We start from the raw sequence: 23,779 nt of genomic DNA, 5'->3' as shown, positions 1-23,779 counted from the left end.
ACAATAAAAGGTGCACATTGTTATATTAGTAGAACACTGCTTCTATGGTAATTATGTAAAGGCTTGTTTATTCTACATTGACCTGTTACTACATTTGAAAGTTATCAAAACACTTTGTTTAGAATAACTACATAAATTCAGCAAATGCATTCTTCTCAAATTACTCTGTAGGCTACTGACCTATTTAAAGCTTCCTCCGGCATCTCACCATACATAATAACCATACTGTAGTTATTGAACTCAACATGCATGAGGTTTGTTTGTTGATTGAGTGGTGTGAAACAGCTGCAGGCAAGGTTCTGACAGATGGGTGTGTCTTGATGGTGGCAAGGACACACCCAAGAAACACCCACATCAAAGTTTAGCTTCTGTCATGGCCACCAGGATTTCTTGAGGAGCAACCCAAAAAACAAGGCCAAATTAGTCGCTCTGCATTTCCCCTTGAAATATAACCTGCCCTATACAATAGATTTCAACAAACCTGATTGGTGTAAACTTTAAGAAATGGTGTAATAATACATTTTTAAATGAAAAGTATGTCAAATTATCCATTTATTTTTTCATAGGTGGTTACAATCCTGTGAAAAACAGTTGTACTGCACTACAGTACAACTAAAAGAAAATCGATATGCCCAAAGTTTTGCATTAATTGGCAGGGGGACTCATAATTAAAAATAAATCCCGATCGTGCTGCCAACATAACACCCTGCTACTATGAGATCGGTACTCAATGCAGCTGCTGTATAGGAGATGGGGGTGTCGTGTGTGCATGTCCTTCAAAAGAAAAAATGTCCTACATCAAACCGATGACAGTGCGAATAATAATAGGGTATATACAGTATACGACATTGGTATATCAGCTAACAATGTTCCATGAAACGATGCCTACCATTGACTACACACTATACTTGACTCTTATTAAGTCTCGATTTCTCGTCGGACTCTATTTTGTTCATTCTATTCAATATGCTGTTCTTGTTCTAATCTGTTACATTCTATTTCCATGATTAGAAAGGTGATACCCCTTGATAAGTTATAGTTTGAGCCATTTTCTCAAGACAACTGCTGATGGCTTGCTATGATTACCCAGCACTGAAATGACTGTTTGTTGTTGCAGTTATGCATAGGCATACATAGGCATACAGCATTGTGCCTACATTATGTCCACAGTCATCAAAGGCTACCAAAAGGTTAATAATAACAATCAATACCAGGACATGATATCAGCTATTTTATTAAGGGTTTATTTACATTCAATGAAGGAATTCTGACTGAAAATGATTGCATGAGAATAATATCATAACCTGAAAATGGTTAACATTCAGTTTTACACCACTAAAATACCCTTTAAACATTGAGTCATCTGAATATGAAAAACCTTCTGATCTACATATATATTAACACATATATAGCACCGAAGTGAAACTTTTTAAATCTTAGTCATATTTAAACAAATATTAAAATATATTCACAATTCAAGCCTAATGATCTTTTTAGTGCAATACTACATTCATATGACTGATTCATAAACTCAATAAAACATGATTATAATCATTTTTCATATATAATTTAATATCTGTGCTATAACTGGTAAATAGATCTAATGGAACGCGCCTCCCCTCTTACAACATTGGAACATTTTGACATCCATAGAAAGTTAGCTTTAGCCTTTGTTCGAAGAGTGTATTGCATGAATTGATACAGCATTGGAAAGTATAGCTTTGGGAAACACTCAATCCCAGACCCTGAGATAAATAATTACTGTATAAGTGCCTGAAGAAATGTAAAATAACCAGGTCAATATGTGGTTACCATCTAACCTAAAAATGATAATTACATCATGGAATTTGGCCTTTACTGAGTAAGTACTTAGATTTAGGTTAATTTCAGTAGCGACCCCCCCCCCCCCTCCCAAGACTTATTTGTGCTCATATTGCTTTACTTGAAAATCTCTGAGGAAAACCCTAACTAATGAACATGGTCAAAAAATAAGTCATTTGAAACAAGCAAAACAGGAGTCCTAGCACCACATAAATTGTTTTACACTCAACAATGCTCAAGGCTAAGCTGTAGTAGCTATATAAACAAGAAATATCTGGTTCCATCAACTATTTTCTTCATGTACATTTTTATTAGGTGAGGTACCCCTTTAAATCGCAGATATATTTTATTCTATATTCATGAATACCATCTTCATAACTTAATTACTCTTTAACTACAGTACCGAGTATCTTCATGGTTATGGAAAGGGGAGAAACCAGTGTAAAAAGAAGTGTAATGGCGGAATTGGACAGCTCTTGAAAATAATAATCCTCTCTGATTTGGGAAGAGTACTGACCCACCATGCCTTCAGAATCTGCAGGTATAGTGAATAATAGCTAATAACTAGCTTCACATGGAGACCATGCTTGGTCTCCATGTGAAACACTATGGTCCACAATACACTGCCGAGTGTCTGATTGCACAGAGCACCTTAAGGGGATTTGTAATCAAACCAATCCAAGCAGTAAGGATTCTCGCTGTCTAATCTCACAATATATCAATGACATTTACAACCAAGCACATTTTTACAATATATTTTTTTGAATTCTACAGAAAGTCTACAAAGCAGCAATAACATTAAACAGTGTTTAAATGTAGGAATGGAAACTACAACATTTAGGTTTAGAATGGCACAAGTGAAAATTAAACAACATCATATTTGGAAAAACTGTTGGGAGTGTGTGTGTTCAGTTTCCAGTTCCACTGTAGAGATCAACAGTACTGGAACTCAGGTTCCTGCTCTGCCTTAGCCTCCTATCACCTGCTGGACTCTGTGGAGAGAAAGAGGCAGAGAGACAGGAGGGAGAGAGACCGAGAGAGAGAGAATTAAAGAAATAGATAGAAAAAAACAACAAACACAAGGTCATGCTTTATTGCTAAACTCGATTCTGAAGAGAGAATGATGGGGGTGTTTTTAGAACAGGTATCTTGGTCCTGGGTGAACTAAGGTGAACTATCCAGCAGGCAGCGGATAAGTTGCTACAAGGCCATAACGCAAACTAAGCAAGAAGTATGAATAACGGTATATCCACTAGGAGACATGTTACCTGAAAGGAGTCGTCGTCATCACTGCTCTTGTTCAAATAGTTCAGAGAGGCAGCTCGTTTCATACTGCAACGGAAAAACAAAGCATTTTCATTGGAGTGGGTCTCAAGCAAATGTATATGAAATGTCTTATGCTTTCGGCGAGTGTGTGGGTGAGACTACTGACGGGTCCTGGACCAAGAAGGAATAGTGTATCATGTTGTGTGAATTTGTGTGTCAAATGAATGTCACAACATTTTCATTTGTTTACACATTTTGTCAGGTGCATTTCATATTATGATTCAGTAACACCGTTACTGAACATCTGCTCAGAATAGCATAGCTTCATGTGAGATTAATCATTAATATAACAGTACATTTAAGATTATTTTCGTGCTATTTATCTTCAACTAAACCTTGTACAGAAGTGTTGGGTTGGTGGCCCTAATTAAGAGGAAGACAATAGCTGAAAAAAAAAAAAAAAAACTGCATCAATATCCGTAACCAGAAATGCAGTGTCAGACTTGGTGCTGTAGTGGCAGAAACACCATTTAAGAAGTGAAGATTGGAGTGGAAAGGGGATAAATACTTTTTTTTAGGTACTTGTTTAAAATAATCTCCAATGTGTGAATATTGTAATCTCAATATATATATTTTTTAGGCCAGGGTATTTTGACACTATTGAGACCGTATGGGAATCAGATAGAGAAACATTGTACTGAAATGAATCACGTTTTGACACGGGCTATTTTGGCATTTAAAGCCCCATTCAGCCTCCAAAGCACCTCATTTCCTGAGTCACTTTGTTATGCAAATATATATTTTTAAACATTTCCCATATTTAAGTAATTTCACAATTTGTCTTAATAGCCTTATGAACATAGCAACTTGGGTGCATCTTCTATCTGTGCTATAATGGTTCAGAAGGCCATAAAATAAAATAAATGGATATTGGTAACAGTCCAGAACATCCATACCTGAATGTCTAAAACCAGATAGAAAGTATTGTAGTCAGGTCCAAAATTATTGGCACCCTGATAAAGATCAGCAAAACATGTATATAATATTACAAATACTGAGCAATATATATTTTTGTTTTAATTATTGTATTTTATACTAATACAATTGCTCAGAGAAAGAGAGATTTTGTTTAACAAGTAATAAATAAATACAAAATCGATAAAAGACAGGGGTCAAATATATTGGCACCCCTGTTTTTAATACTCCAGCACCCTCCCCTTGCGAAGATAACGACACAGCCTTTTTCTAAAATGTTTTATGAGATTGGCGAACACAATGGGAGGGACCTTAGACCATTCCTCCATACAGAACCTGTCCAGAACCTTGATATCCTTTGACTGCCCTCTTCAATTCAAACCACAGTAAAAACAGGCGATCTGGCACTAACCACCCCTGTGCCTAACCCAACCTGGTCTCTGAGCATTTCATATTATTCATTACTTAAATTTACACACTGCAAAAACTGGGCATGGATGAGGCTTCCACTATTATTAATTGTTCCTGCAGTGAGGGTTCAACCAATGATGTATATAAACCCTGGAATGCTGATGCTATGTCTTGGCCAATGAAAGGCTTTGAAGCCGCCGTTGACCTTAAGGGCCCCAGGACCAGCGGAAGCAAAATAACCCCATAATATCAAAGCCCCCCACCATATTTTACAGTAGGTATTTGTATTTATTATGGATCCCCATTAGCTGGTGCCAAGGCAGCAGCTACTCTTCCTGGGGTCCAGCAAAATTAAGGCAGTTCATACAATTTTAACCATTACATTCACAGATTTCACAACACACTGTGTGGACTCAGGCCCCATACTCCATCATTACTACATATCTACAGTACTAAATCCATGTCTATGTGTGTGTATAGTGCGCATGTTATCGTGTGTATGTATACATGTGTCAGTGCATACGGTTTGTGTTGCTTCACAGTCCCCTCTGTTCCATAAGGTGTATTTTTTATCTGTTTTTTTAAATCTAATTTTACTGCTTACATCAGTTACTTGATGTGGAATATAGTTCCATGTAGCCATGGCTCTACGTAGTACTGTGTGCCTCGCATAGTCTGTTCTGGACTGTGGAGACTGTGAAGAGACCTCTTGTGGCATGTCTTGTGGGGTATGCTTTGGTGTACGAGTTGTGCGCCAGCAGTTCAAACAGACAGCTTGGTGCATTCAACATGTCACCTCTCATAAAAACAGATTGAGGTGCATATTATTAATATTAGCTCCCAGTGTACATCCAAGGGCCAGCCGTGCTGCCCTGTTCTGAGCCAATTGCAACTTTCCAAAGTCCTTTTCTGTTGCACCTGACCACACAACTTTACAGTAGTCCAGGGGCAACAAAACCAGGTCCTACAGGACCTGCCTGGTTGATAGTGCTGTTAAGGCAGAGCAGTGCTTTATTCTTGATATACTTCTCTTCTTAGCTACTGTCATATCAATATGTTTTGACCATGACAGTTTACAATCCAGGGTTACGCCAGGCAGTTTAGTCACCTCAACGTGCTCAATTTCCACATTATTTATTACAAGACTATGCGAAGGTTCAGTCATTTTCCATCCATGTTGTCAGACCCCAGTGGCTTTTCATTGTTGTTAGACACAAATAATTTTCTCACCTCTTTCACGCTCACTTTACAGAATGCAAAATTACTCATCTTTCATAATTTGGTCAGATATACTTGGATGTGGTGTCAGCGTTTGTTGCGGACACCACATTTGTTTTCGATGCCAAAAGAGTGTGGCCAAAGAGCTCTATTTCATGTCATCGGACCATAGCACCGGTTTCAATCCAAGTGCCAATGCTGTTTTGCAAACTCCAAGGAACTGCTATTGTGAGATGGGTCTTGGATCCTTCGAAAGGCAAGTGGCCACGCATCTTATGTGAGAGCACACAGGCCAAATTTTACAGCAAAATCGTACTCAAACACTGTTATAATAGCAGTTGCCAGAGGCGCAACACTGGGGTCTGAAGTTATCATGTAATCTTCAAAGCATTTTATTCTCTGATCCTTGCCACTTTATTATGGGCATTTAGAGCCATTTGAATGAAGAAGTATTACATATTGTACCTTTAAGCCAGCAAAATGTTATAACTGTGCAAGGGGTGTGATGACTCAATAAGCACTGTGTGTTTGCGCATGTTTCTCTCTCTTACTGGAGGTTGCGTGGGTCGGGGGGACCGTTCCCCTGTAGTTTCTTCACCAGCATCTCGCTGCTTCGCCGTAAGACATCCCGGAGCCTCCCCATCGACCCTGCTCTCCTCAGGCCCCCACTGCCATCCTGAAACAACACCAGGGTCAGACAGTCCTGGAAACTCAATCTCCCAATCCATTCCTGATAGATCCCAGGGGGTGTGCACATTATTTCCCACTCCAGCCCAAACATACCAGATTGCTCTGACAAATTGTGTCCAAAAAGCATCCGGAATAAATCTCGGCTGCCATCCTGAAACTTCCTTTACAATACCCAATTAGGGTTGTTTGTGCTGACCTAGAACAAAAGCCTGCAGACCTAAGGGCTCTTCAGGGGTGTATCAACAATCGAATAAAGTGGCTTACTCATACTCACCGTCTCTCCTTTCCTTCATCTGCTATGATGGGTTAGTACTGAAAGACTAAAATCAAGTCCACAAATTTGTATCCACCTTATGGTTTTATACTGTTCAGTATTTTTCAGACCAGTGCAAATGAAGGCAGCAGACGAGAAGCTACCGAACCTAACCCTGCACTCGCTAATGCATAGTCATGGGCATTATTTCAAAATCAGTACTTCTCCAGTAGGGGAATTTACAGTATGTCGAAGATAATGAATTTCAAACAAAACATTTATGAATAGGATAAAGCTGTAGAAATGCTCTGCTTTAAAAAACTAGTCTTTCATGCCCTACCACAACTGAAGCAAACCTTCAGTACTTAGGGACTTAAACACTAAGTGCACACTTCAGGTAGAAGGGGGTGAAATGTAATTGGATTAAATCTGCAGCCTATTGCTGTGTACTACATTTTAGTACTGCAGTGAAGCTTTCATGCACCAGAACTTCCGGGTTGTGAAACTAGGTCAATGGACTCCAGAGGGGGGAGATAAAGAGAGGGAGAGCTCATATTGGATGTGCGGTTCCCCCTCAGGTTGGTTTACACAAGCAGCCAGCCAAAGAAAAGACCAAAATGAAAGTCTTTATTTTCAGTCAATGTCAAACAAGGTTTAGAGACACATTCATCACAATGCAACAAAGGGATGCCAGGACAGGAGTATTAGTCATGGAGAGCATTCTACAGACAGACCAATGAAATAGTGTGACATAGCTAAATTGCTCCACTACATAGGCCTACCAGCCAGAGTGTTTCAGAATTGGCTAGCTCCACTATTACCGTTTATTATTATTATTATTATTATTATTTTATTCGGTTAGCAACATTGTAGCCGTCTCTTTCCATCGAGATACCAAAATGCCACAGTTACATGGAATTGCATTTTCATATGGTATCAAGTGTAATTACCTTTAACTACACACAAGCTAATTGAAATAATAGTCTCATAGTACAGCATCTGTTTTGGTTTAGCACATGCACTTTAAAACATTATCTGTAAATGTACTATGATGTACTAGCATATACCTGCACTGATTGTGATACAGTTATTATATAATAGTTAAAGTGCTTAAAGAGTAACTACATGGCATTCAGGCAACTTCAATTTGGTGGTGTTGGCTAATGCTGAAACGACTGGCTAGCTAGGTTAGTTACTAGTACTACACTTATTCAGCCTAAAATACATCATATAAAGATACTATAGTTTAGAATGAGGGAAACTGACTGAAACATGGGAAATATAAAATAAAAACTGGGACAGTTAGTGGACAACAATGAGCACATTTCAAGCTACAGAGCTGTTTGAAAAATCTTTACATTCAGGTAACATAACTGTTAAACGAGGCCTCACAATGATCACACCTAACTTAAATCCCCAATCTAAAGCCGATCTTTAAGCATAGCAATGTTGTCATCAGGAGCATTCATAAAATCTGATGTCAATTCATAACATATATCTTATGAGCAGCCAGCTAGGTCACATGTCACTGGGTTCAAGGTAACTATGTTGTTGGCTGACAAAACAGCGAACCTTGGTGGTTTCATGTGCGCCATGGCTGTTCATAGGTGTTATAAACTAACATAAGCTGTTATGACTGCCTTACGTCATAGCAGGGTAAAGTAGGCTTTAAAGATGAGACGATAACAAGAGTGAAAGCTGTGCGAGGAACAACAAGAGGACCATCAAGCTAAAACTAAATAAGTGACCTCACCAAATGCCACTCAGAAGCTTACAAAATCAAATACAACAACTTTGTGCAGCAGTGTACATTAATGTGTGTGTTTGTGTGTCTCTGGTGTTTGTGTCCCTTTTCAATGGCTACTTCAAAATATGAAACAAGATTCTCTGGCTTGGCGCATAACCAGAGAAATCATTTCTTTCCCCAAGCTATGGCTTTGGAGAAAGCAATTAGCACAATGCCATTCAATTCAAAGACACTGATTCTACAGTTAGCAAGCCGTTCCTCTTTAAAACGTCAATACCATAGTCAGGCAGACACCATCATTACTAACCTTATGGCTATATTATAATAATAATAATAAATTGCTTAGAGGGACAATGCAAAGATAAATAAACATTATGATAAACACTATCCTATATAAGAAATGATTTAAAAGTCAACTAAATAAAAACAGGAGACAGATACACTAATCTCAATAAACCATGAGTAATCGATGTGTAAACTCAAAAAGGTGCTTTTAAGTGGCGACGTGACTTGGAATCATAATAGCGTCACGATATACATTTTTAAAAATTGTCTTACATTTGCTCCTATACAACACAACAGTACGCATAAATAATTTACAAGGGTCATGGTCACACTTAAAACAGGTTGCAAGTCAACAAAATTAGTGAACATAAAAAAGGCACCAAGGTAGATCAATCCTGGTCAAATATCAGGACAAAAAGCTGGCAGCAGCTAAATAAAAAGCACTACTCTAGCTGGTTGCTCTTCAGTGGCCAATAATATTTTAGCGATAACAAAACGAGATACAAATTCTGACTGGTCTCATTTGGTAGTGGACCAATAATTGATGCCGTTCTAACTGTGTCTGTGCTTAGTGGAAATATGAAGATCAATGTAAAAGCAATCATATTTGCATACAAGAAGAACAGAAAAGAGAAAATCAAACAACCAAAGCTTTGATAGTCAAGTTTCCAGTGTTCAGTTGGACTCTGGTGCCACCATCTCTTATTGGTTAGAATATCATACATACTATACAAGTGATGACACAGCAAGAGAAAGGGAGAGACAGGGATAGAGGAAGAGAAAGGCTGAAAATGCAATGCAGCATGATGAGAGAAATGAGTGGGCATGAACGAGAGAGCTAGAGAGAGGGATAAAGAAAACGCAAGAGGAAGAGGGAAAGAGACCAGGAGAAGAGGGGCAGAGTGTGGAAAACACAAGAGGAAGAGGGCAAGAGACCAGGAGAAGAGGGGCAAAGTGGAAGAGGGCAAGAGACCAGGAGAAGAGGGGCAGAGTGTGGAAAACGCAAGAGGAAGAGGGCAAGAGACCAGGAGAAGAGGGGCAGAGTGTGGAAAACGCAAGAAGATAGAGAACATGGGTGGGAGTGAGGAGACCCCGAAAGGATGGGAAGTGAAAGATTGGGAGGTAAAAGCGATAATCTGTTTTGTGGGGATGAAGGAGGAGTCCTCCATGAAAGATTAGAAGAGGCTTCACACAGAGGAAATGACAAGAGACATCCATTTTGATTCGATTGGCTTGATTGGTTGAGGAGAGTGAGGCGGAGGAAGGTCATCCTGCTGATTTAGGCCTAATGGAGGACAGAAAGAGAAGAGAACATGAACAGTGGAGAGCAAAAGAGACAGACAAGAGAAATTGAGGAGAGAGAGAACCAGAACGGGGAGAAAGAGACATACAGCAGAAAAGAGAAAGATGAGACAAAAACACAGGCAGAAAAACACAAGGTTAACACACCCTTCAAGAGAGGAATATAGCAAGATTAAAAGATCAAAGCTTAGAACATTATTTTATGACCAATATTAAACCATCTTTATCAAATGACTGCACATTTGCCATAAAGAATGAAAAAGTAGAAGACAATCATTTGTGGCTCTACACTGTCTGACAATTATATCACATTTGAAAAGGTTTAGAGAAGAACGCTTTTGTAGTCTTCGCTACGCTGCACTGAAAGCAGTCAGCTAATGACATCAGTGTGAACCGCAGTGGGACTCTAAGGGGCACCTTAGCAGTCTGCTCACCCTGCAATGCAGCGTGCTCCTAGCCATCTACAGTTAGGGACCAGGGCTATGGAGAATCTGCTTTAAAACTGGTTAGAAACCATTATACACCAAGTATACCAAACATTAGGAACACCTTCCTAATATTGAACAGCCTCAATTCGTCTAGGCATGCACTCCACAAGGTGTTGAAAGCGTTCCGCAGGGGTGCTGGCCCACGTTGACTCTAATGCTTCCCACAAGCTTGTCAAGTTGGCTGGATGTCCTTTGGGTGGTGGACCATTCTTGATACACACAGGAAACTGTTGAAAGTGAAAAGAACTGCAACGCTGCTGGGTTTGACACAAACCGATGCGCCTGGCACCTACTACCATACCCCGTTCAGAGGCATTTTTTGTCTTGCCCATTCACCCTCAATGACACATTCCATGTCTCAATTGTCTCGGCTTAAAAATTGTCTCGGCTTCCATTGTCATGCTGAAACAGGAAAGGGCCTTCCCTAAACTGTTGCCACAAAGTTGGAAGCACAGAACCATCTACAATGTCATTGTATTCTGTAGCGTTAAGATTCCCATCACTGGAACTAAGGGGCTTAGCCCAAACCATGAAAAGCAGCCCCGGACCATTATTCCTCCTCCACCTAACTTTACAGTTGGCTCTATGCATTGGGGTAGGCAGAGGTCCCCATAGCATCCACAAACCCAAGGTTAATTCGTCAGACTGCCCAGATGATGAAGTGTGATTTATGACTCCAGAGAACACATTTCCACTGCTGGAGAGTCCAATGGTGGCGATGAGCTTAGGCTTGTGTGTGGAACTCGTTAGTGAGTGATGCAACCCGAGGACAGACACATTTGTTTTTTTACGCACTTCAGCGGCCCCGTTCCATGAGCTTGTGTTGCCTAGCACTGAGCCGTTGCTGCTCCTAGAGACGTTTCCACTTCACAATAACAACACTTACAGTTGAGCGGGGCAGCTCTAGCAGGGCAGACATTTGATTAAGTGACTTGTTGGAAAGGTGGCATCCTATGAAGGTGCCACGTCGAAAGTCACGGAGCTCTTCAGTAAGGCCCTTCTACTGCCAATGTTTTTCGACGTAGATTGCATGGCTGATTTTAAACACTTGTCAGCAATGGGTGAAGCCGAATACAATAATTTGAAGGGGTGTACACATACTTTTGTATATATAGTGTATATTTTACACTACATTTGCACTCTATGCCTTCCTAAATAATATATTAAGTCTTAGGTGTGCGTGTCTGTGCAGTGCACTCACCCCGTTCCAGTCCACGCTGCCGTCCTCCCCCGCTTCGGAGGCGCTCTCATATTTTACGCTGCTCAGACTCTCCCTGCTCCTCCTCCTGTCTCCGTCTCTCTGCAGCTCCACCACACCCTGAACAAAACACACAAATCCGTTCAATTTTGCAATATTTCACCTTTTGATCTACATTATTATTGAAAGTAATTGGTGCAACTGATTGGTAAAAATCAGTAAACCATGCAGTCACAAACACAATCAAGCAAAATAGTCCATGAATATACAGATGTGAAACACTAATAACAAATATGCAACAATAGGTCTTAAAGTCTCTGTGGATGTCTACCTTCAGTTCAAGCATTTCCATAACTGAATATACACAAGTTTGGATTTAAGCTTGAACGTGTGTGTTTTTATAAAATGTGAGAGAAGCTGACCTGTTTTCGGGACCTCAAGGCACACTCCTCCAGGGTCTCAGCAGCCTCCATCTTGCCTTGCCGGCGATACAGAGCTCCCAGATTACGCAGAGTGGTGTTGACAGTGGGGCTGATGGACACACACCAAGTTCACTTCAAAAATCACTGCAGTGACTAGAGATGCCAATCAGTACCATTCCTTTGCTCCGGTAGTTCTAACAAGTCTTTAAGTGGACTTCTTACCTGTTCACCTTGCAATTCTTATACCAGCCGCCATAATCTCCATAGCCGTCTTTGCTCTGGTGATACAAGGATAGAGGGAGGGAGGATAGAGGGGGAGAGAGGAGCACAAAAATACGTCACTAAAAGGGAAACCCCTCATTCTCCAAAAAGTCCCTTCCGATTGACTCAGATATTTGACATCAAACACAGCATGGACAACATCTCGCTTAGAGAAAACAGAATTTAAATCTGTCCAGACCACCACTATTGACTGTTAGCAATGTGCACCCTCCCTTGAGGCGTGTTTGGTAAGAGCTTTTTGTTGCTGCTGATTTCAGTTAGCGGGATGTTGCTGCCTCGATGTGTATGGTGTCATTTCGCCGAGCCTACACAAAACAAGCATTTTTCCCCCCCTCATTTTTGACATTTAGCAGACGCTCTAATCCAAAGCAACTTTCAACAGTGAGCGCATACATTTGAATGTTTCTTACTGGTCCCCCATGGGAATCAAACCCACAACCCCGGTGTTTCAAGCACCATGCTCTACCAACTGAGGAACATGGGACCAGACAGTATTGACAAGTAAACAAAATAGGCACTCCTTGTAAAAATGGGCACCCCTGCCACATGCCTGTGCTCGCTCTCACACACACACACACTTTACATAGACTCACCTTGCACTCCTCCCGCTCCTCGGCATGCACCCAGATGGGCTTGTTCTCAGCTGCAGAGACAGAGGAGAAAGAGAAATGTGTGCTGTATGCTGGCAAAAACATCCTCAACAAGTAACAGACAGGCATTTTAGCAAAACGGTAGCATATAGCTGTAGACCTCTGCACCGTGCCGACATTTAGGCAACATTATTTAAACGTGGTTCCTTTCTTTCGTGAGACAAGATCCTATCGCAACCTCTCAATCTCAGTAATGGTTTGAGATTTTTTAAACTCTGTTTCAACCTGAGACCAGAGTTCTGATAATCCCTCAAATTCATCCCCACCTCCTCACATAATCAATTGAGACCTATTTGTTAATTAACCGTGTATTATATATTGGCATAGTAAGAAAGTCAAGAGAGACATGGTCACAATTATGTCTCAAATTTATTGAGAATATGGAAAAGGAAATGTGAAAATAAAGTCAACCCATCATTTCACATGTTAAATCTTGAGAGAACTTTGATGAAAGCATTTCATTTAATTATGGATCAAAAATAAAACGAAGCATATTTAATGACATAAAAAAAATTTAAAAGTTAGAAATCATTCAAAATAAAATCTAAAAGAATAATTGTCAATGTCAGAAACAGTCAATACAAATTCAACATAACATGAAAGACAACAGAAGCACAGTAAAGAAAAATACATGAGAAATGAAAAGGATGTGGAAGCTTACTTGAAATATGGCATGTTAAGCCTGAATAACACTGATCATAATAAAGACATCATGCTTATCAAAACAAATAGTTTGACAGTGTATAATAACCAACCTTTGTTTTCTTTACAGCGACATCAGAAGTATTATGCTCGTAGTTAGAAGAAAAGGTTGGCTGTAGTAAGTGGTTATGTATGTGATTCTATAACAGTGTTACGAAAGCATTGTGTCAAGACTACTAAATTGGTGAAGTAATGTCATGACAGATGAACCCAAAAATACAATGAAACATGTGTCACTATTATAAAAATCATGAAAAATATATAACAAAAGTATGGAATTTTACACACCACAAAAAAGAACAAAAACCGAGACTTAAATATCTTTGTTCACATTCTTTATATCGCAACTGGTAATAAATAATTAAATGCTGGGCAATATAATAAGCAACACCTATGTAAACCAAGTTGGATTTAGTTTTGGTTTCATAAATGTGCATATTTCTTTCTGGGAAAAACCCCCCCATCAATGTTCCACTCACCTTCATTGTTGTGTATCATATGCACATGCCCAGTGATTATCCTACAATGTGACATGGCATTTAGAGTGAAAGGTCAAGAAAACCTTTAATGGCACTTTGATCATCCATAACACCTCAAATGAAAAAGATAATTCAATTGAGCATCAGAAACAACTCGCAAATGCTAGAAAATAGGAAAAATGTTCAAGTTCCCAATACATTCAATATGGGAAGAAGTCCATTATTTTTTTTCTTCCAAATACTTCTTTCAATTTAAAAATTTAACAAAACCTGTTAGTTAGCCAGCTAGCTCTTCAAATATTCTAAATCTTTACGTCTAAAAATATAAAATAATCTACTAAACATTTATTTCAAATACTCTATACTCCCCAGTAACCAGTTGTTTTCTTTATGATCTAGATTTTGAAGTATTTATTGAACAGCTCTTAAATCAGTCTGCTCTAGCCTGCACTATTCTGTAAGTGGTTGAACCCTACACTTCAAGTCAAATGTTGACTATGTTCTCATTAGCAATGAACCCTTACACTTCAAGTCGACTTGTCAACTACATTGTCATTAACTGGACGTCATAACTCATCCTGATAATTGATGGCAAAATTTGACAAATCAGTTAGCTAGTTTGCCAGTACAAAATGCTATGTGTGAAATAAAGTGTTCTACAATGTCAGATCTACAGACTTTACTGTATGTCTGTGGTCAGTACAGTCCAGCGCTCGATTGTTCATTCTAGAAACCCAAGACTTTGAATTCATGTAAAAGAAACACTAGAACGTACTGTATCTTTGAGTAGACGAAGAACAGATTGAAAAAAAGGTTTGCAAATATGGAGGCAAAGTGACTACTACCCCCAAGTGTTTGTTGTGGCCCTTTCGAGTTTTGGACTAGTTTGCTCACCATCCACGGATCCAAATTCCTTCTCGTGAGCTTGGGTGAGAATCTCTTTGTAAAGGATTTCCGCCTCCTTGTACTTTGCCTGCTTCAAGTAACACGAAGCCTGGGAGACGAGAGGAAAAGGCTCAGAGAGTTCAGACATTTCACCTTCGAACTAAAAGTATGCACAATGCAAATCACTGAACCAGGTTCCATCTACACAAAGCAACAACCATCACAGTTAATGAGATTTAAAAGGAAACAAATTTCATTCCCTGCAACAGCTTGTTTAGTCTACCACCAATATAAATACAAGCATAACAGGATCAAAGAGCTACGGCAAGGATGAGCAACTTTGGTTCTCATAGGACAGGGTTGTCAAACTCAATCCACGGAAGGCCTAGTGTCGTTCTAAAATATTTTTATTAAGCCCTAGACAAGTAGGTGTGGGGAGTTAGTTCATCAATCAAGTGCAAGGGAGGAGCTAAATCCCCCAGACACATATGGCCCCTCTGTGGAATGAGTTTGACACCGGTGTCGTAGGGCCTTAGTGTCTACAGGTTTTTGTTCTTAATTTGAAACCGCCGTCTGATTTAGACCTGAGAAATCAGGTGTCGGCACTTCTGTGCAATTAGTGTCAGATGAAAGAGAAAACCAGCAGACAGAGTTATTCACCCACGAGCAGCAGTAGTCAAGAGCGGCAGTCAAAAGCCAGGCAGCCCCCTCACCAGGTTGTTCTTGGTCTTGGCCACGTTGGGGTCGTCAGGGCCCAGCCTGCGCTCGTAGATCTCCAGGGCACGGCAGTAGTAGTACTCCACCTCTTCGTACTTGCCCTGGTTCTGACACAGCAGGGCCAGGTTGTTCAGCTGCTTGGCCACATCAGGATGGTCCTTGCCCAGCACCTATATGGGAGGCGAGAGGACAGAAGCATCAAACACGAGTCGAGGTGCAGCCAAATAATCAAAGATGGCAACGCAACTCATTTTTTAAGATGTACTGTATAAAAGTCTGTCAAAAGTGGACACCTACTCATTCCAGGGTTTTTCTTTATTTTCCCTATTTTCTACATTGCAGAATAATAGTGAAGACATCAAAACTATGAAATAACATATGGAATTACATAGTAACCCAAAAAGTGTTAAATCAAAATATATTTTAGATTGTTCAAAGTAGCCACCCTTTGCCTTGATGACAGCTTTGCACACTCTTGGCATTCTCTCAACCAGCTTCATGAGGTTGTCACCTGGAATGCATTTCAATTAACAGGTGTGCCTTGTTAATTTGTGGAATTTCTTTCCTTCTTAATGCGTTTGAGCCAATCATTTGTGTTGTGACAAGGTAGAGGTGGTACACAGAAGAGAGCCCTAAGTCCATATTATGGCAAGAACAGCTCAAATAAGCAAAGAGAAACAACAGTCCATCATTACTTTAAGACACGTAGGTCTGTCAATGCCGGAAAATGTCAAGAACTTTGAAAGTTTCTTCAAGCGCAGTCGCAAAAACCATCCAGCGCTATGATGAAACTGGCTCTCATGCGGACTGCCATAGGGAAGGAAGACCCAGAGTTACCTCTGCTGCAGAGGATAAGTACATTAGTTAATTGTACCTCAGATTGCAGCCCAAATAAATGCTTCACAGAATTCAAGTAACAGACACATCAACGGTTTAAGATATACATTTCACTTTTATTTAACCAGGTAGGCAACTTCGACCTAGCCAAGATAAAGCAAAGCAGTGCGACAAAAAACAGAGTTACACGTGGGATAGACAAAAGTAGAGTCAATAACACAATAGAAAAATCTATATACAGTGTGTGCAAATGGCTTAAGGAGGTAAGGCAATAAATAGGCCATAGTAGCAAAGTAATTACAATTTAGCAAATTAACACTAGTGATAGATGTGTAGATGTGCAAAAACAAAAACATTTAACAAAAACAATATGGGGATGAGTTAGGTAGCTGGATGGGCTATTTACAGATGGGCTGTGTACAGCTGCAGCGATAGGTAAGCTGCTCAGAGAGCTGATGCTTAAAGCTAGTGAGGGAAATAGAAGTCTCCAACTTCAGCGATTTTTGCAATTCGTTCCAGTCATTGGCAGCAGAGAACTGGAAGGAAAGGCAGCCAAAGAGGTGTTGGCTTTGGGGATGACCAGCGAGATATACCTGCTGGAACGTGCACTACAGGTGGGTGTTGCTAAGGTGACCAGTGAGCTTAGATAAGGCGAAGCTTTAGCTAGCAAAGACTTAGAGGACTTGGAGCCAGTGGGTTTGGCGACGAATATGTAGCGAGGGCCAGCCGACGAGAGCATACAGGTCGAAGTGGTGGGTGGTATATGGGGCTTTGGTGACAAAACAGATGGCACCGTGATAGACTACATCCCGTTTGCTGAGTAGAGTGTTGGAGGCTATTTTGTAAATTACATCGCCGAAGTCAAGGATCGGTAGGCTAGTCAGTTTCACGAGGGTATCTTTGGCAGCGTGAGTGAAGGAGGCTTTGTTGCGAAATAGGAAGCCGAGTCTAGATTTAATTTTGGATTGGAGATGCTGAATGTGAGTCTGGAAGGAGAGTTCAGTCTAGCCAGACACCTAGGTATTTGTAGTTGTCCCCATATTCTAAGTCAGAACCGTCCAGAGTAGTGATGCTAGTTGGGCGGGCGGTTGTGGGCAGCGATCGGTTGAAAAGCATGCATTTAGTTTCACTAGCATTTAAGAGCAGTTGGAAGGATTTTTGTATGGCACTGAAGCTAGTTTTTGGTTTGTTAACACAGTGTCCAAAGAAGGGCCAGAAGTATACAGAATCATGTAATCTGCATAGAGGTGGATCAACAAATCACCCGCAGCAAGAGTGATATCATTGATATATACAGAGAAGAGAGCCGGACCGAGAATTGAACCCTGTGGCACCCCCATAGAGACTGCCAGAGGTCCGGACAACAGGCCCTCCGATTTGACACACTGAACTCTATCAGAGAAGTAGTTGGTGGACCAGGCAAGGAAGTCATTTGAGAAACCAAGGCTGTTGAGTCTGCCGATAAGAATGTGGGGATTGTGTAGGCTGTGTAAGGGTTATCTGACCAAGGAGAGTGATGAGTGCTGCATCAGATGACCTGGCCTCCACAATCACCCGATTGGGTACTGTCAGACAGATATGGTTTGGGATGAGTTGGACCGCAGAGTGAGGGAAAAGCAGACAAGTGCTCAGCATGTGTGGGAACTCCTTCAAAGCTGTTGAAAAACCAATCCTCATGAAGCTGGTTGAGAAACTGTCAAAGTTCTTGAAATGTTCCAGATTGACTGACCTTCATGACTTAAAGTAATGGACTGTCGTTTCTCTTTGCTTATTTGAGTTGTTCTTGCCATAATATGGACTTGGCCTTTTACCAAAAAGGGCTATCCTCTGTATACCACCCCTACTTTGTCACAACACAACTGATTGGCTCAAACGCATTAAGGAAAGAAATTCCACAAATTAACTTTTAACAAGGCACACCTGTTAATTGAAATGCATTCCTGGTGACTACCTCATGAAGCTGGTTGAGAGAATGCCAAGAGTGTGCAAAGCTGTCATCAAGGCAAAGGGTGGCTACTTTGAAGAATCTCAGATATATTTTGATTTGTTTAACACTTTTTTGGTTATTACATGATTCCTTGTGTTATTTCATAGTTTTGATGTCTTCACTCTTCTACAATGTAGAATAAAAAAAAATCCTTGAATGTGTAGGTCTGTCCGACCTTTTGACTGGTACGGTATATATAAAACATTGATATTTTATGGCTGCCATGAAACCATTAGAAGTGTTACGGGACAGAGTAACGGCATAATCGTTTATTTTTTTAAATTTTTTTTTACAATCCTCCGCCATCATCAAAGCCATAAAAAATTGTCATGTAACATGACCTCAATGTCTCGCCATGTCATAAATCATAATAATGAGCTGGTGATGAACTTCGGGTTACAAGCACCACTTATGTAAAGTTAATTTTCAATTCCAGACTGCGACATTTGCAATTGTTGAGTATATTAATTAGTAATATTGCTAATTGAATGAAGCACAGTACAAATTAACTGACATTGTATCATTTTTACCAAGTATGTCTGCACTGGATATGTACTGCACTAGACCTACCTTCTCTCTGATCTCCAGAGCCCTCTTGCAAAGGGGCTCAGCTTCCTTGTACTTCCCCCTCTTGCCATACAACACTGCCAGATTGTTCAGTGTCGCAGCCACCTGAGAAACAGAGAAGGATTAGTGAGCAGCTCTCATCGTGTTATGTAGCTGCTCTGTACCTGCAATGCGGTGAGTCAAACAAGGGAGCCTGTACAGTTTAAATGTTTCCAGAAGTACAACTACAAATGTGTCGTCTTATAAAACCTCTAACACCACTACATATTGACATGAATACAAAATTGACAATAGTTGTACAATTTGTGATAACGGACATTTCAACTTTGGGAGCATTTACATTACAGTGAGCGAGCACCTTTTGCATTCCTATTATGCCCATGTACTATCCAGGAGCCTGTGATGTGGATGCGTACGAATGGATCTTAACTAACTTCTCTCTGCCTAGATGCGTGCCCAATTGCTGACAACCAGATTTGCCATTAGGAACGTGCTAAACAGTACATTCCCGTAATGTAGTCATGGCCAACATGCTTTAGGATTAGCCAGCCCTTGGAGCCGCTGACGGCAGTTTCAACCTGACCTTCACCAACCCATGTCCTTACGAATTCTAATATAAAAATAAAAAAAACATGCAGAAAAGTCCCCTTTTGTCTAGTGAAAAAAAAGAAGAGATTGCTCCATCTGGTAGACTAACTCACCGCAGGGTGGTCTTTCCCAAGGGTTTTCTCCCGGATAGACAGTGCATCATTGAGCAGGTGAGCCGCCTCCTTGTATTTGTTCTGGTCCCTGAAAAAAAGAAAACCACATAATAGTCTAAAAGAAAAAGACCCGGAATAAACTCGGTGCTGAAGGGAGAAGCAGTGTGTAGATAAGTGGCATAGGTGGTGAAAAAGTGTGGTTATATAGGTGTTACAGTATAATGATAAAGGATAGCAGCACATACATGTGATAACCTTTTTCCTGCTGGAGCCGTGTTCATATGGTGGCTCCAACAAAAAGACCAACATAAAACGCACACACACCTGTAGACCAGGGCCAGGATGTTGAGCATGGTGGCCACGTCAGGGTGGTCGTGTCCAGATGTCTTCTCCAGGTCCTCCAGAGCCTGCTTGCAGAGGGGCACGGCCACCTCGTAGCGGCCCTGGGAGGCGTACTGGATCACCAGGTTGTGGAGGGTCCTCAGGCGGGCTGGGATTTCATAGCCACCCTGCTGGGCTGCGGCCACCGCTGCACTGTTATGCTGGTGAGGCACTGAAGGAGAGATGCGGTTTGTTCACAGGTAGAAGTTTTGGGCAGTTGCTGCAGAGTTTTAAGTTTTTATAATATGGATTTAAAATTCTCTCTTTTGTATACAATCCATAGAATACATATTTGAAGATCAGTAAAATGCCAGTTCTGTGCTGATAAAATTATCAGATGAGGGTCGTCAGCTCAATATTAGAGCAACTCAAGTTCAAATATGGGACCTTAAATAAAAAAATAATTAAAATACGACGCAACAGGTTGTTGTTTGACGTTACACACCAAAGCAATGAACATTCAACTAAAATAAATAATCTATACTAATCCAATACAGGATGATGACGCAGGATATGGTTGTAGGTAGACAGACCGCTTACTTCCTTGACTGTTGTCCTCCTCATCATTGGGGAAGAGGTCGTCCAGTGTATCTTTAGGAGGCTCTCCATCTTTCTCCTCCTGGAAAAAAAGATTTGTCACTTATTGGTTTAAGGAGTGGAATTCTAAATTCTATACAGTGACAAATACATTTGTCAAGACCCACCCCACAGTCTCAAACAGCTGGGCAGCACTTTTGACTAGAAATTAAAGTTATATTGTGCGTTTCAATTCGATGGAAACTTCTTGTGGCCATCTGGGATTTAGAGTCAATGTTTGACAGACCGCATGTGAAAATCCATGCCGCAGGGTGCTCAAGGAGACTCATGTACCTCATCACGGTTCCCTTCAGGCTGAACTAGAAATACCTCACCCCATCTTCCACATTCATACCCCTCGTCTTTGCATTCTCAAACATGTACTACAATTATAAATATTCAACAGCTGACATCATTTGAACAGTTCTAAATTCCAGTGGACTACATTTGGTACATATTAATGAGCTCTCGTCAAAATGTATAAATGTTAATGACTAAATTAATTGCCTTAGCAGCCAAACGATAGAGGACTTCTGCCCACCATAAACTTTAATCAGTTCATAATGGTTGGTGCGTAATTGTATATTAGAATTTGTTCTTAACTGACTTGCCAAGTTAAATATAGGGCAAATAAAAATTAAAGTAAATAAGACCAATTCATTCACCTTGGCAGCCTGCATTGCTCAGAGGGAAGAATAAAGAAGGTTACAGAATATGGAGCTTGTCAGTCAGGCCTGTGCAACTTCAGTCCTCGGGGGACTGATTTGTGTCACACTTTTGCCCCAGCTAACACACCAGACTCCAATAATCAACTAATCATGATATTCAGATAAAAATGAAATTAGTTTAAAATCAGGTGTGTTTGCTAGGGATGGGGGTTAAAGTGTGACACCAATCAGGCCTTCGAGGACTGGATTTGCCCAGGTGTTAACTAGGCTTTACAAAAAGGTGCTCTCAGCTTTAATTTCATCTTGTAGGGAGAAATCCCTAACCATCAATCCGCTCTAAAAATGATCTTGCACATTAATGGAGAGATCAAAATCCTGGTTGAGAATAGAGAATGTAGACTATAGGCAAAAAAAAAAAGTATTATCGATAGGTCAGTTGCAACCCGCCAGAAGGGGCTTCATCAGCGGAGGCAAATGCAATGCCTGATTACTTGCATGATGATTACAGCTCTCGAGCTGGTTCAATTGTTTATGATCAGGGAGTGTGTGTGTGTGTGTGTGTATACATTACCTCAGAGAAGGAAATGTTTTCATCATCATAATTCTTGAACAGATTCGCGAGCAGTGTGTTTGTGCTTGTGTGCAAGCAATTGTGTTGTGCATTTAAGTATGGGTGTGTGAGTGCATAACTCACAGTAGGGGACACATCCTCGTCGTACTTCTTGAGCTGGTTCATGAACTCCAGATGCTTCTTCTCCTCCTCCAGCTGGGCCACACTCTGCTCACTCTTCTGCAGCTTTTGCTGGGTGCCCGCCAGCTCGTCTCGCAGCCACTGGTTCTCTTGGCACAGCCGACGTACCTGGGCACGCAGCTTCTGCTTCTCCGACTCCACAGCGTTCAGGTGGGCAGACAGGGCCATCATCACCTGACAGAGAAAGGTGCATACATGCAGAGGGATCAATTAATTATAAATCATTGTATGCGATTCAGCCCTAGGACCAAGCCCGTAGACTCCTGGCTGTACCCGTCCCCAGTCCACATGGTCGTGCTGCTGCTCCAGTTTCTACTGTTCTGCCTGCGGCAATGGAACCCTGACCTGTTCACAAGTTGTACTACCTTGTCCCAGACCTCCTCTCTTTCGCTCTCTCCAGAACCTGCCCTCTCAACCTCAGAATGCTTGGCTATAAAAAGCCAACTGACATTTACTCCTGAGGTTGCCCCTCTCTACAACCCCTGATTATTATTTGACCCTGCTGGTCATCTATGAACGTTTGAACATCTTGAAGAACGATCTGGCCTTAATGGCCATGTACTATCAATTGCCACCCGGCATAGCCAGAAGAGGACTGGCCACCCCTCAGAGCCTAGCTCCTCTAGGTTTCTTCTTCGGTTCCTGGCTTTTGAGGGAGTTTTTCTAGCCACCGTACTTCTACATCTGCATTGCTTGTTCTTTGGGGTGTTAGGCTGGGTTTCTAAATAAGCACTTTGTGACATCTTTAAATACATTTGATTGATTGAAATATGATTGATAGATAAAGGTAATAATTTGTGTCAGCTGTGGACTCCTGTGGCCAGAGACAGGCAGGCTTACATAAGCCAGAGAAAGACTAGTCAACTTCACAACATGAAACTGACGCATGCAACATTAATTCCAGTTAATGTTTACTTACAAGTCAGATAAGTTTTTATTTACAATTGACGGCCTACCAAACAGCAAAAGGCTTCCCGCGGGGACGGGGATTACACATTTTCTAAATAATAATATAGGACAATACACACATCACGACAAGAGACACCACGACACTACATAAAGAGACCTAAGACAACTCATGGGGATCTACCCAAAGCACGGATTGATTAACATTACCCAAAACATTCCCGTATGGCTTACTCTCTCCATATCACCCAGGGATCGTCAACCCTTACCTGCGCCTCGCCCAGCCCCAGCTCTATCATCTCCACTGACTTGCGCAGCAGGCTGGACTTCTCGTGCACCAGGTTGGCCTCCTCGTCCTTCTTCAGGCAGCGGATGGTCTCCAGCAGGCTGTGCAGGATGGAGTTGTGCTCGCTCTTCAGCGCCTCCAGGCCCTGGATCACCAGCTTGGTGCTGGAGATGATCTCCTCCTGGGACAGCTTCTCCAGACGGTCCTCCCTGGGGTACACCATTATTGACATTGCCTGGTGGACTTAGAGGCTGGTGGAGGGAGAGAAGTGGAAGAAAAGGAAGGTGGAGGTTAGGTCACTCTTGGGGCAGTGGTTCCTTTTAATGCA

At 41.1% G+C, this 23,779-nt stretch overlaps 1 protein-coding gene across 3 annotated transcripts in view; it reads right to left on the bottom strand.

The window, feature by feature from the left end:
• Positions 1-1,218: 1,218 nt before the first annotated feature.
• Positions 1,219-23,779, bottom strand: part of LOC115103965 (kinesin light chain 1-like) — a 30,128-nt gene continuing 7,567 nt past the window's right edge. For 2 of the 3 annotated variants that reach the window (XM_029625040.2, XM_029625041.2), the window contains exons 2-16: positions 23,435-23,702; positions 22,203-22,433; positions 20,805-20,883; positions 20,208-20,436; positions 19,884-19,971; positions 19,186-19,287; positions 15,788-15,961; positions 15,084-15,183; positions 12,952-13,001; positions 12,299-12,354; positions 12,077-12,185; positions 11,658-11,774; positions 6,243-6,367; positions 3,090-3,153; positions 1,219-2,813 (exon numbers count right to left, since the gene is read on the bottom strand). In XM_029625040.2, coding sequence (XP_029480900.1) covers positions 2,730-2,813; positions 3,090-3,153; positions 6,243-6,367; positions 11,658-11,774; positions 12,077-12,185; positions 12,299-12,354; positions 12,952-13,001; positions 15,084-15,183; positions 15,788-15,961; positions 19,186-19,287; positions 19,884-19,971; positions 20,208-20,436; positions 20,805-20,883; positions 22,203-22,433; positions 23,435-23,683 — 1,857 coding nt within the window. In that variant the 5' untranslated portion in view covers positions 23,684-23,702 and the 3' untranslated portion in view covers positions 1,219-2,729. Of the gene's footprint in view, positions 2,814-3,089; positions 3,154-6,242; positions 6,368-7,246; positions 9,952-11,657; positions 11,775-12,076; positions 12,186-12,298; positions 12,355-12,951; positions 13,002-15,083; positions 15,184-15,787; positions 15,962-19,185; positions 19,288-19,883; positions 19,972-20,207; positions 20,437-20,804; positions 20,884-22,202; positions 22,434-23,434; positions 23,703-23,779 lie in introns of those variants that run through there. The other variant, XM_029625042.2, reaches the window with a different exon arrangement.

Source organism: Oncorhynchus nerka, linkage group LG21 (assembly GCF_034236695.1).
Source record: "Oncorhynchus nerka isolate Pitt River linkage group LG21, Oner_Uvic_2.0, whole genome shotgun sequence".
NCBI lineage: Eukaryota > Metazoa > Chordata > Actinopteri > Salmoniformes > Salmonidae > Oncorhynchus > Oncorhynchus nerka.
This window is presented reverse-complemented; position numbering and strand designations above follow the sequence as displayed.